This window comes from Cotesia typhae, unplaced genomic scaffold (assembly GCF_013202065.1).
Source record: "Cotesia typhae breed Kobodo isofemale line unplaced genomic scaffold, CoteBio_Ctyphae contig_30, whole genome shotgun sequence".
In the NCBI taxonomy this organism is placed as follows: Eukaryota; Metazoa; Arthropoda; class Insecta; order Hymenoptera; family Braconidae; genus Cotesia; species Cotesia typhae.
The window spans coordinates 47,385-61,746 of NW_027423739.1; the positions used below are offsets into that span (position 1 = coordinate 47,385).

Below are 14,362 nucleotides of genomic sequence, written 5' to 3' on the forward strand. Positions count from 1 at the left end.
GTTAGGTATAATTTCACTTTTTCTAATAGTTATTTTTTTTGTCTCTCGCTTAGAAGAGTGATCGGGGTGATCATTAAAAAAATTGCCATAGTCTAACTCCTGTGTCTCAATTAGATTTCCATCATCTAAATTTTGAGTTGTATCATATGCGAATACATCTCTTGATATAGTATCAGTAACATCTGGTTGAAATTCACTACCATCATCATCACTAGATGGTATATCACTTGAATTTTCTTTGCGATAACGTACTGGAGGTTTGCGATTACGCTTTCTATCTAATAATTTGCCATCTTGGAGTTTTGAGAAGGCTGTTTCATCACTAGTTGACAGGTCGACGGCAGCAATCTCTACTGATCTAGCTATATCATAAGTTTCTGTAAATAAAATAAACTTATTAAAAGCAAAAGAAAAAATTTAAACGAGTTAAAAAGATTTCAATAGTGCATAAAAAAGATACACCTAAATAATTTTCTATTTGTATAAACGAAAAATCTTTTGAAATATTTACAATTGTAATCAATTTAATGTAATAACAGAATATTATACTTACGAAAGGGTCCAAGTAGTCTGGAATATTGGATCGTCGCCCAGCTTTTTTTAGGATTATTTTGCTTTATTGCAGCAGTCGTCGGATTTTCACTTTTGGGTGGCCATTTCAAAGTTTGACATTTTTATTCAACCAAGATTCTGGTACGGTTGAACACCAAGTATCGTAAAAAACAACAAAAACATCTAACCAAAAAAATAAAATTTTATTTTAATTAAAGTTTGAATCAAGATAATAAAAATGATTAAGATCAGAATTTGTAATTATTTATAAGCTGTGTCAATAAGTTTTATATTAAGATAGAATTTGTAAATAAAGAAAATGGTCGTTTTTCGAATAAGTTATTTTTGCAAGTAAAAATATCGAACGAAGTTATTTTTGATAAACAAAAAAAATTAATTATTTAACTTAAAGAATACTTGATTATAAAATTTGTATAGTTATTTTTTCGTTTATTGAATCATTCAACTACTTATTAGTTGCATCTGCAAATGTTGGAAGTCATATAACAATTGTCTGAATAAAGTAAGGTTATTTTTTGTAATTGCCAAATACACATACATCATTAATTACTTTTATCATATATGAAATCAAGCTTATTACAATTTAAAACTTTTAGTAAATAAATAATTAAGTAAGCTTACTATAATCGTAGATATAAAACTTTGTTATTAAAATATTATCTTTATATCACAAGAGTATACAAAAATAAGCAGTAACAAGTATTGATTAGGCTTTACGTATGCGCTAGTGTGTATACATACATATTAACCCACGATTGCATGTATAAGTATATCGATTGAATTTACAAGCAGCGCTGCTTCTGTTTTGTAAGATAAGAAAACGGGCGGGTAATTACAATTTAAATAAATCAGCGAATTTTTCATTACAATAATTTGATAAAATTTTATTAACATTACGCCTTACACTAAAAAAAAAGCTCGTTCATCTTTTAATGTACATTTTATATATTTGAATGGATAAGTGGAAAAAAATAAAAAGATTTCTTAAAAGGTAAGCAAACAGCTTTCTTCAAGACTTCGGTTGCCTTAATACTTAAACGATTTGACCATTCATTACCGATGACTATATGAAGTAACTTGCTATCGAGTGGATAATTTTTTATGCTCTCTGGGTTTAATAATCTGTGACCTTGTAATGTAATCTCGTTATCAATTAAGCAAATATTATCGACACGAAACACATCATAATTATTAATATAACAAAATTTATCACAGTTCGTATTAGCTGAAAGTTTAAACTTTCCATAATTAATAATATTATACGAGGAAGCTTTTATATCAATAGATTTTTTAGCATTATATTGCAATAGTTCCGGTTTGATTAGATTTATGTTTACTTTTGATTGATAACCACAATTTGCCCGTTCGTCAAGACGATTATGAAGTTGTTGTAAAGGTTTATCACCTTTTTTTAGAAGATTTTTAACAAAAGACAAGAAGCTTTCAAAACTAAAAGCACTAAACAAATCCAAAGGACCAAATTTAATCACATCATCCGGTAAATGTATTAAATTATGAATATTGAATATAACAAAATTTTTTCCATATAATTTTATACCCTCGGAAACGAAATGTCTCAACAATTTTTTCGCACATTCATTATTTTTAATGCAATCTTTTTCATTACATAATATTCTTATTGCACAGTGAAGACAATTATAATGATAGAGATATTTACTAGGTAAATGCAGTTGTAAAGCAATAGGACCGACATATAATAAGAACAATCGCAATTCAGTCGCTTTCCACCGATCTAATTCGTCCAATTTTCTTGTTTTTCGCACAAACTCAGAGGGTATCCAATTACTGATAAGACTTAGATAGGTTGAAATTTCTTTAGTCATTCTATGAGATAATTTCAGTAATTTTTTCTCATTTACACGCCATCCTTTTATCCACATATTGAGTATTTTTTTTGATACTCCCAGACAAACACAATGCATGTAATCCACTGGAAACTGAGACACCATACCAATACCACATTCTTCTAATTTTGATTTTCCTAAGTGATGATGTTTATTAATTCGATCAACAAAATTTGAATCTGTACGTAATGGTGAATTCATGTCAAGAAATAACATCCGATGATCATTGTATTCACCCTCTTGAATACATTTACCACAGCCGTAATAACCACCATGGCCTTTTGTAAGTGTAACAAAAGATCTTGCAGGTGCATCGCAAATTACAGCCCTAATAACTACTTTGAATTTGTGACAATAATGTTGGAAACCTGTAGCTTGTAAAATTTTGTACTCTTCGATAAAATCCATGAGAAATTCATTACAGTCATCTGGTTTACTTAGACCATGATATAAACCAACAACAAAAGGTACAGCAACTTTTGGATAAATTTCTGCTAATATTGGATAAAGTTGGCTTGTCGAGCTTTTCGATATTGGCAAGCCATCAATGTGCACGTTGATCTGAATAACGTCTTTGAACTGACTGATATCGATAACTTTCAGTTGATTAATTAATCCTTTTTCCAACCCATAATGGAAATACTCTCCAGGAGGAACAGAGCGAACAGTGGTATTTTTAGGAGTATTTAATAACGTACGACTATCTAGTGGAAGATTTTTAAATCTTCTGTTGATTTTACGTTTCGAAGAATACTTAGTAAGTTACTTGATGCTGCTTGAGTGATATTAAACTGACATTTCCAGTGAGATAGCTCTTGGTTTAAAGTTAATTTTTCAATATTTCTGGGAATCGGTTCTAAGACATTAATATCAATATTATTATTATTATTAGTAGTAGTAGTAGTAGTAGTAGTAGTAGTACTAGTAGTAGTAGTAGTAGTAGTAGTAGTAGTAGTATTATTATTATCACCATAACTATTATTATTATTTGTGTTATTACAATTAACAATATCAGCAATTTCAGCAGTATTTGGTTCAGCGGATTTAAAATTAGAATCATCACAACTATGATCATTATCGTTCATCACTTCTTTATCATTATTACTGTCTGGATCACTGTCACTTGAGTGAACATTAATCAAATTTTTTGCACATGAAACAGTCTCTAAAATTGATTGTTGACAGCGTCTTTTTAATCGTCGATTTTTCTGGCTTTTAGATAACTCTTGAAATCGTTTTCTGTAAGACATCCTGCTCAAAAATATTTTTAATTAATTAAAAATTAGAAATCACATCTATATTGATTAAAAAAATTTATTTATACGTTACCTGAAAAATAAAGGGATGATTCAAATCATTGGATAATTATCCAATATCAGTAAGTCTCCCAATAGAATATATAACTTAACTGATATTGACATTGATCAAGTATGTTTTTATTTTTAACTAAGATTATACGTATAATACAATCACACAATCTCAGTACGTATTTAATTTAAAAAATTATATCGACTTTATATAAATAATTAGTTAAAGATAAGCTGCAGATTCCGCACTACTGTGAGGAATGTAAATAAACATATGTTTTGTAGGTTATGTAAGAAAAATAATAAAGCGAAAAAAATTTGCATGTTGTACCACCATGCGCATGCGCCAAATTTAACATTTTAAACCTCAGAAAAAAGACTTCCTAAAGAGTTCATAATTTTGACATCTTACGAAGTCAGAAAAAAGACTTCTCGAAGATTTCTTGGTTGAGAGTTCTGAAAAATGAGATCGTTAAGACGTCATAGTTAGACGTCTTATAGACGTCTTTAAAAAGACATCTTCCAGAAATCTTTCTGACTTGCTTGCTGTCTGGGATACTATTACAAGATGGTAAGTAAAAAATTTTAATTTTAAAACCATGAAATGTTCAAAATTTCTATTTAATTAATATTAGTTTATTAATAATACTAATAATAAATTTTGATGAATTTGAATAACTAATTTAAATAATTATTTTTGAAAAGATGACGAGGAATATTTAAATAAACAGACGGTGGATGAAGCGGGAAACTTATTGAAAAAAGCAGTCCAACCAGGAGTTGAGGCTAAGAATGTGGGAAAAAAAGGTAGAAGTAAAAAAGACAAAGAACCGAATCCTATTGACGCAAAAATTGTTGATCAGCAATCAATCTTTTGCACTGGCAACAAGGATGATTTGACTGATGGTAAATAACTTAAATTACAATCAAAATTAATCATTTTAATATCTCAACTTTACTTAATTTTTAATAAGTATAAAATATTTTAGATTCTGCCAATTAGCAACTTTTTTTTTAATAGAATTTTTTTTTTTATTTATACTTTCAAAGTAATCAGATCAATATTTAAATTTGTGCAGAGAAATATCAAATTTTGTTTCAAATTAAGATTATATTTTAGTATGACTTTATGAAAATCTTTATGATTATTTTAACGATTTATTTATTTTTTTTATTTATGTCAAATTTTTATTTTGCCAAATCTGTAAGAATGTATTTATTGTGCTAGATCAATTAAGGCCAACACCGTTAACAACCCAAAAAGCAGTTCTTACTGATGGTCAATTACAGACTGTTGCTCATGGATCAAAACGACTAGATCGTAAAGATAAAGATCAATCCAATGAACGTCTTTCTGATGGTAGACCGACAGGTGATAAAGGTTAATACTAGTTTACTGATTTTGTTTTGAATTTTATAATTTTTCAAACTCAATGCAATTTAAGTATGGTGACCTTACTGTTTCATATTTTTTTCGACTAATAAAATTGCTTTTCTTAAAATTAATCCAATAATTGGACGACAAACTTAAAAAAATCATAATTTTTAGATTTGAAAAAAAATCACAATTAAACAAACAGTTGACATTTTAGTATATATGAAAAGCATTTTTTTTATTATTATATTAAAAATATAAAAAAAAAAAAACCGGTATACTTATTTGGATAAATTTTAAAAAAGTTTTTCGTGATGAATTTATTTTTTGTTAATATTGAAGTATAAAATTACATTCAAAAGCAATCATGAAACTAAAGAATTTATTTAAGTTTAACCTTAAATTTATTAATAAATTATTTTCTATACTTATAGATATACTCAATAAAATTAAATCAAGCAGCAAGGCAGAAACACGTTCAACGATGGAATCAATTCACAGTGATAATGAAGAACAGACTGGTTCTCAGGGATCAAAACATCACCAAGATCAAGAGCAAATTGAAGATTATTCTTCTGATACTGAATCGAGCGGTAATAAAAATTAATTATAATTTATTTAGCTTATATATGTAATTAGCCCACATTAATTCGTATAATTTTTTCAACTCAACGTTACTTTGAGTTTAAATTTTATAAAGTTAATTTTAATTCTAGTTTTTTCCTAATATCATGGTTAAACTACTTCTAAGTATATAATTATTAAATAAAATTTTTAGAAAAAAATGCAACAAACGAAAAGGAACTGGTGCTGATAAAAAGTAGAATCTAGTCAACGATCTCACAAACCTAAAAATTAAGAAGAGAAAAATCCAGTTCAAGCGATGATTCAAGTGACACTAGCGATAACTTAAGTGGTATTTTTCATTTACAAATTATTTTTTTCTATAAATTTATTTGGTATTATGTATTATAATCAATATAGCTGACCTAATAATTCGAGACACTAAAATTGATTTGTGAACTAATTAGAAAAGGATAGATACAGAGGTGTTCCAGTTGTCCTAGGGAGCCTCTGATTTTTACATATTTACAGGTCGCAAAGATTTTCTGAAAATCAGTTAGCGAAGAACTGAAAGATTCATTATATTATATTTATTATATTTACTTTATTTAAGAGGATATTAACGACACAGCAGTTAACTCAAGTGTTGGTTCGGGAATATTGTGGAGGATAAGAAATTTGCTGATTTTTATGCCATTGTGGCCTCAAAATCCTCTAATAATGAATGAGGGAAGCACTTAAATACTTGGTGTTAGTTTGTATATTTTATTTATAAAATTATCAAAGTTCCAATTCAAGGGACGTTGAAAGAGTTAAGGAGATAATCAGTAGAATTGGAAAAATTTTAGTTTTTAATTTTTATAATCCTATTATTTTTGAATTATTAACAGTCAGCTGTATTAATTGTTTTTGACAATTTTTATTATTGAATTTTTAACTATTTTACAGGTAAAAAACTTTTCGAAGAATTTTTGAAATGGCATGAGAAAAAAAAGAGTAAGAATAGGAGCAGAAGTGAAAGTAAAAGCAGGAGTAACAAACATCGGAAGGACAAAAAGCCAAAAGCAAAGGAGGTTTGAACTTGATTTCTATCGAAAGTTTTTTAATTAAATATATTTTATTAAAAGACTTGCAGGTTTAACTATAGTGAATATTTTTTCGTTAATTTAATCTGAATGTGGAAGGATATTTGTTCAAAAATATCTTTATCTGCGAATTTTTCCGTCAAGATACTTATGTCTTCTTTAAGTTTTATAACCATTATTCCGAGGACAGCTTTGCATGCTTAGCTATTACTTATTTACGAATACACTGATAGATCTTACTTTTAGAAGACAATTATTTTATAAAAAGCCCAAGTATAAAGAGCTCAAATTTAATAAACGTGCATTATACGTCGGTATACTCGTTTTATAGAGTCAGTGTTACATACTTTTTGAGAGTAAACATCACTGTGACGATCGAAAAAAAAGCTGATTTTCGGGAATTTTTTTGACAGGGAAAGGAATTTGGGGATCGGGTTTTTTTTTTTTTTTTTATTAAGGGTACATTGAAGATTATTACTCTAGATTTTTAATTAAAAATATTTAATTATTACAAAGTTATGAACAATCTCGTAGAGCACTGGAGAAAATTCCCCCATGGTCGGGTCGATAACTCAAAAACGATCATCTGAAAATAAAAACCCAAATTGCTTTTTAATCAGTAAGGATGTAGTTATTGTTGCACGTACAGAATTTTAAAAATTTTGATTTTAAAAATTTTTTTAGCCGGGTTAAAGCAAAAAAACATTGAAAATAATGAGAAAATTTTCAAAATGGCGTACGTGCAACGATAACTACATCCTTACTGATTAAAAAGCAATTTGGGGTTTTCTATTCACATGATACGTTTTTGAGTTATCGATCCGACCATGAAGGGGGAAATTTTATCTAGTGCTCTACGAGATTGTTAATAACTTTGTAATAATTAAAAATTTTTTAATAAAAATTTAAGGTAATAATCTTTAATGTACCATTAATAAAATAAAAAAATCTGATCCCCAAATTCCTTTGTTTTCCTATCAAAAAATTTCAGAAAATCACCTCTTTTTTCGACTGTCACAGTGGTATTCCCTCCGAATTATTTTCGCAAAAATCGACCTTTTTCCACTTAGTTATTTTCTGTAGGCTTTCATTCTTCGTGATTTTTTTGGGCTCGGGAGAAATCGTAAAATATTTGAATGATTCTCCAGATGTTTTTCAGTTTTTTTATTTGATTATTTCCGTTTTAATGTTTTTCTTTTTCATTTTGACCAAGAATAAATTTCAAAGATAAATATATTTCGTCAAATGAAATCAGCCCTAAATATGTTGTATTTTTTTTTTTTTGTTTGGAAAGGGAGCAAACAAATAATTTTTTAAAAATTTATTTTATATCTTAATAGGTAGAATTAGTCGAAAAATCTGGGATAATTGTAAATCGATTTAAATTGGATCTAATTACGGAAAGTAATACAAAAAATCCAAGAAAAATGACTCGTCAATTATTCAAATTAATTGTTGGTACGGAAGAGTTAGCCAAGATGACGATCGTTAAAACAAAAGGACGAGAACTAATGCCTGAAAAATATCTTGAAGCTATTTTCGGTAAGCTCACGTATAATGATGTTGCTGAATTTTTTACGTCTGTACTAGAATTTATAAAGAATAGGGTAGGGCGGGGCTAGTTGATCACCTTTTGGTTCGACCTTCCATAACTTTAAGAGGATGTATCGGATTTAATCAAGTCATATACTGTTAGGTTCGTAATTTAGTCTTCTTCAAATAGTCTAGCAACACAAAAATGATCCGAGTCCAAATTTTCAAGTTATTCCCGGAAATACGCGAATGCTCCAAATTGCTCAAGGTGCCCCACTAGTGAGGCTAGTTGAGTATGAGGCTAGTTGTGCAATGGCTAAAATAAACGGAATGACTGTATTGAATGATATAAAAACAAAATAAAATTGTAATTAACTAGCAAATATTTAATTTATTATAATTCTACATTCGTATAATTATGATTGTAATAATAGTTATAAACATAACAATATTAATTATAATTATGTTATATATTTATTTTAATTTTTACACATTATATTAAATCATCTCGTGTACAAATCAATTGATAATTATTAATTTAGTGAAGAAAAATTTCATTTTTCAATATCGAAAATCTAGTAGGGCTGGTTTAACACGCAGTCAGCGCCTTGCTCAACTAGCCCCAATTGAGGCAACAAAATAAAAGTTAGATTATAAAAGAATGATAAGAATTAAAAATAAACAATCATATATAATCGAAAGGGCAAACATTAAGTCATCTTTGAATACTTTCGTGATCACAAAATAGCATTTTTAAGCGAGTTTAGGAGAAAAATTCTGAAGACCTGTTTTTTTTTTTATGTAAATAAAAAAGAAAAAATTTGTCAGTTAGTCTAAACATCGGACGGCAGTTGACTTTCGCGCGATGTGTTCTCCTCTCGTAACCCTTTTTTCACCATTTACACTTTTGTTGTAAGTTGCTTAGTTTTCGAGATATTTCGATTGCACAACTTACCCCTACGATCAACTAGTCCCGCCCTACCCTACTTTAACGATACGAACTATCACTTCATTAAATCTCATCATAATTGTTTTCAATAGAATATGTGACGATCCATACTGCAAATGGCCGAGAGTTAAATGCGGCAGAATTTAAAAAGTGTGTCGGAAAGATGCTTTCCACCATTCGTGAGAGTTTAAAAAGCAACAACGATAATAAAAATGATGCTAAACACCAAAATGAAGATCATGCTAATAAGAAAAATAAAAATGATGATGGAAGCGAACCTGAAAATGATGTTTAAAAGCAATAATTTCTCACTTTTTTTTTGTTATTTAAAAGTTCTACATATTGATATTTTTCAATGTTAATTTGGTTAATGTTCTAAGCCCAAAATGTTGATGGTATTTTATTATTCTCTTGCAATGACTCATAATTAATTAACTTAAAAAACTGTATTGTTTTCAAGTTTTTTGAAAATAAAACATGTTCTTGTTGCGTTCATTACTTAGTAATACTATTTAGTTTCTCTCTTTTCAAGGATTCAAAATGTCATGTTTAATCGTTTAACCAGTTTATTTATTGTACAATACAACTTGGATATATTTCTTTCTTTCTTCTACTTACATAAAATATTTTAAGTATAAATGGAGATATAGATAAAGATATAACTGCCGTAAGGGTGGGTAGATCATCCGATGTAACTTATAACCAGGTTGTACTGTACTAAGATTCAGTTTGACAGTGACGTGTGTAAAATGGATCAACTTTATGTAATTAATGAATTATTTAGAAAATGTTCGCAGTGACAACTATTTAATTTGATTTTTATTGATTATTATTAATTTTCAGATAATATGCTCGTTTTTTTTTTTTTAACCGAGAATAATCTTTATTATGTTTGTTGAATTCAAGAAATTCCAGTTTTATTTAATCTAAAAATTTTTCAAAAAGAATTTTTGTTAATTATTTTTTATTTGATTTTAAATTAATTTTTTTTTATTTGATGCCTGCCCCCCTCCCTCCCCCTCTCCCCCCGACCAGCAGCACTCGCTTCGCTCGTGCCGCAAATGTCGGGGGCAGGTATCAATTTTTTTTCAGTGAAGTACATTAAATATTTTACGTACTTTCGACCGGCTATAAAAAAAAATAGTATACACTATACGGGCAGAAGTTTGAGAGCTCTGAATTGCGCGCCATGATCATGGCGCGCAGTGCAGAAATCTCAAACTTTCTGCCCTAATAGTGTAATATACTATTCGTCATTTTGTGACGAACACAAAAATTATGTTTTTGAGCTTAGAGGGCTCAAGAACAAAATCAGTGGAATTCTAAGCGTTTAGGTATGGGCTCAGCGGGAAGTTGCAGGGATGGCCTTTAGGGTCAACCGTCTTCCTGATTTTTTTGCATACTTTCCAGCCTAAAATCCATTGATATTCCGACAAAAAATGATAAATATTTAAATAGGCAGGGTATTTTTAATGTTGGGAGCCTAATGGTTCATCGTAACGTGGCGAATATTGCTTTTCTTTCGATTTTCGTTGTTTTCGGGGTACGCTCAATCATGCAGTCTCTTACAAATAAGCTCTTTGATGTCGTGATGGAAAAGACCTAGTTCCTCTTCTAAAATTCCTTCTTCTTAGTATCCTGAAGTAATAATCTGTCATGACGAGATGGTCCTCTTACAGGGAAGAGTGATACAACTTCCCTACCGGTAAAGGAGTGGGCAAAAATACCGAAGCTTATCAACAATCGGATAACTCTTCATTAAAATTCGGTACAAATTTATTATTTAAAAATTAATTTTTTTTTAATAGCTCAAAATATTACTTTGTTAGTGCTAATTTCTTTTTTTTAATATTTCTTATTTTACGTCTCGATTTATAATAAAACCATTACAATCTATCACTAACTTTCTTTCCATATTATTTTTGGATATTCATCCGGAATTCATCCGGAATGCATTTATAATTCCTATTTGTGTCAAAATATGACTTCCACATGATATTCAGCGGATCCCCTGCGGATCACCTGCGGATTACCGGCGGAATCCCGCAACTTTTTTACACGGGGATTAAAGTCGGTCGAGTGCGAGTATAGTCTAACCAATATGATAATAAAAAAATAATAACTTACTTAACATTTCGGGAATGAACGCTGCATTTTCTTTTTGGGACATAACTTCCTCCTCTTGAGCAACGTATGTAATAATAATAATGTGATAAATTGGGATAATCATCAACATTTTTACCACTTTTTCTACAGTAAGTCTCCATGGTTCGAGAATCGTATTTACCCAAAGTATATTGGGTTTCATTTTGATATTTTTTAACAACATTGTCGAAATCTTCAGATTTAAAAAATTCTTGGTTAATAAAGAATAAATTAGCCATGACAATATATAAATAAACTTGATTAATTTAAAAAAAAATTAATTTCAATTTTTGAAATTAAATACTTATGAAAATGTATAAATCCTTCTTCTGTCAAAAAATGTTAAAAAATTATAGAATGTTATGAAATTAAATCTTTGAGAATGGTTATGCAGTGTTTATGTCTTTCAATAATGACAATAGAATATCACATAGAATAGAATAACCTTTAGAAAATATCACATCGAAATTGTGCATAGCAATGAAATATTCGATAGAGGTCACTACCATGCTGCTCACGTTACATAGAAAAAGACAGTACTTTGTGTGTACTAAAAATGGTATCTCATAGCAGTGTTGCCAGATTGGGCAATTTTCCGCCAATTGGGCTATTTGAATTGTCAATTGGCGGTTAAATTTTACTGTTGGAGGTTAATAGCCATTGGCTGTTTTGAGACTCATACACTGTTAAAAATTTTTGTAAAATTACAATCAAATTACAAAACAAATAATACCCTGATAGAAAGAGTTTCAAACCAACAAAGTTGGTGTCAGATAGTTGCCACCAACTTAGTGACAACTTGCGGTCAAGTTCTGAATTTGTAATTGTTGGCATCAAGTTGGCTACAAGTTTCTGAGAAAAAGAAGACCAATTTACTGCCGCAATTTGTCGCCCAATTTCTTGTGAAACTTGTCGTTAACTTGATGTGAAAAAATTCAGAAGTAGTTTTTGCTGACAACTTGGTGAACAAGTTGACACCAACCGAGAGCATTTTCAAGACTTGCTGCCAACTTGGTGACAAGTTGCGGCAGCATATTGCGGGAAAGTTGCGACCAACTTGGCTATCAGGGTAAGTAAAATTACAAATCAGTGTATAGCAATGCTAAATAAAATACAATTAATGTAATTTTCCAACACCTGTCAGGAAATCTAGTCAGATGTATTGTAATTTAACAATCTTCATGTACAAACCTAACACGCATTGTAATATTACAGGACCGTTCGTTAATTTTTAAGAAGAAGCTTTTTAATTTTGCAAACATTACTTGTGATCTGATTCGGCAAATTGTATATAAAATCACAAAACAATATTGTAATTTACATTACAATAATCTCATAAAAAATTTTACAAGTTTTTTTTTATTTCTACAATTTTCATTGTAAAATTACACAGCGCAATGTAATGTTACCAGACAATTTTTATTATATTAAATGAATTGTAATTCTACTTCACTGTTTTCCAATTAAAAAAAAAATACTTTTCAGTTTTACAAGAATGAGACTAATGTATCAAAAAATAACAATGTTCGTCATATTTATTTTTACTAATTTTAAGTCTATGGTTGTTTATTTGTAATAATAAATTCGAGGCATCATTTATCTTTTATAAATTTTAATATTACGCTCAAGCGATTATTTCGAAATCAATATATTTGAATGAGTATATGTTAGACTTTAATTTTTATAATATTCAATGAATTATAAATAATGTAAAAGTTAGTTATTTCTCATCAATGAACAGCATTAAATAACACAAATAATGTAAATAATAAATAATAAGCCGTAAAGCTCAATCACCACATAGGATTAGCTTATAAGAATAATGAGATGTTAAATCACCTATCGGTCGTACGGCGTAGGACGTTAGGTATCGGTCTGGCAAGCGCGCGGCTCGCGTTCGATTCTTAATTAGGGTAAATACTATTATCACTTTATATCATCAGAGTTGTAAAAATTTGGTCTACGTGAGATGCAAAATCTAGTTAGCGCTTCATAAAAATAAAATGTTAACAAAGATTAAATCAAATCTTTCTTTTTTATTATTTCAATTCAAGTAAAATTCAAGGAAAGTATTGTAATTTTACAAACTCAGCTAATCTAAAAATATTTGTAAAATAACAAAACCGTTTTGTAAAATTAGTAATCTCACAGAGCTATATATGTTTTGTAATTTTACTATACCCGATTGTAATTTTATTCCTCATTTTCAATTTCCCCGCCAGAAATTGTTGATTGGAGCATTCGTCGAAATTTCGTTTTATAAATCCTTGTCCAAGAAATATTTTTTTTTTAAATACAAATAAATACCGTTGTAAATATCCAAGCTTTGATGACTCCATTTTTTTATTTTTGTAAATTCGATTCTTTCGCTGAGATATCGATTGTCAAAGTTTTCGATTGTCTGTTGTCTGCTAAGTTCACTCATAAAAATTTCTAAAAATTTTTTATTTCGGTGACAACCATATTTTTTGTTATGTGATTTATTCTTAAAATAGACCCTGAGCAAATATCTGTAATGAAGTTAGTCATGTAATGTCTTAGTCAATTTGTTGTTCATATATATGATAATAGTTGATTACATTTGCCTTGGAATTACAATTTTTATGGTTATTAGTCGTAATAATAATTAAAATTTTTCGCAATGGTGAAAATAAAGCGTGCACCTCGACAGAAATGGTCCTTTTTTGGATATTCTTATCATTTAAAAAATTCATATTTCAATGAACGTTTAGGAAAAAAAATGTGGTTATTATTAAGTTTTAAATTCCTTACAATAATCAATTTATAAAATATTAATAGAACTACAAATTATGGTCGATTCAGCCAATAGGAACTAATTTTTTCTCATTAAATTGTTGTTTAGGTATTTTAAATGTATTTATGATAATTCCAAGATAAAGCGGTGCAATGGTGGTGGTGTTATGATTGACAACAAATTCAAAGAATCTAACAAATATCGTCACAAA

At 28.9% G+C, this 14,362-nt stretch overlaps 1 protein-coding gene across 1 annotated transcript; it reads left to right on the forward strand.

Moving 5' to 3' along the window:
* The first annotated feature begins 5,983 nt into the window (after positions 1-5,983).
* LOC141526036 (uncharacterized) lies at positions 5,984-9,546 on the forward strand. Its single transcript, XM_074240767.1, has 4 exons — positions 5,984-6,036; positions 6,633-6,757; positions 8,110-8,311; positions 9,344-9,546. The coding sequence occupies exons 3-4, from the start codon at positions 8,197-8,199 to the stop codon at positions 9,544-9,546; spliced, it is 318 nt and encodes a 105-aa protein (XP_074096868.1). The 5' UTR covers positions 5,984-6,036; positions 6,633-6,757; positions 8,110-8,196.
* The last annotated feature ends 4,816 nt before the right edge of the window (positions 9,547-14,362 follow it).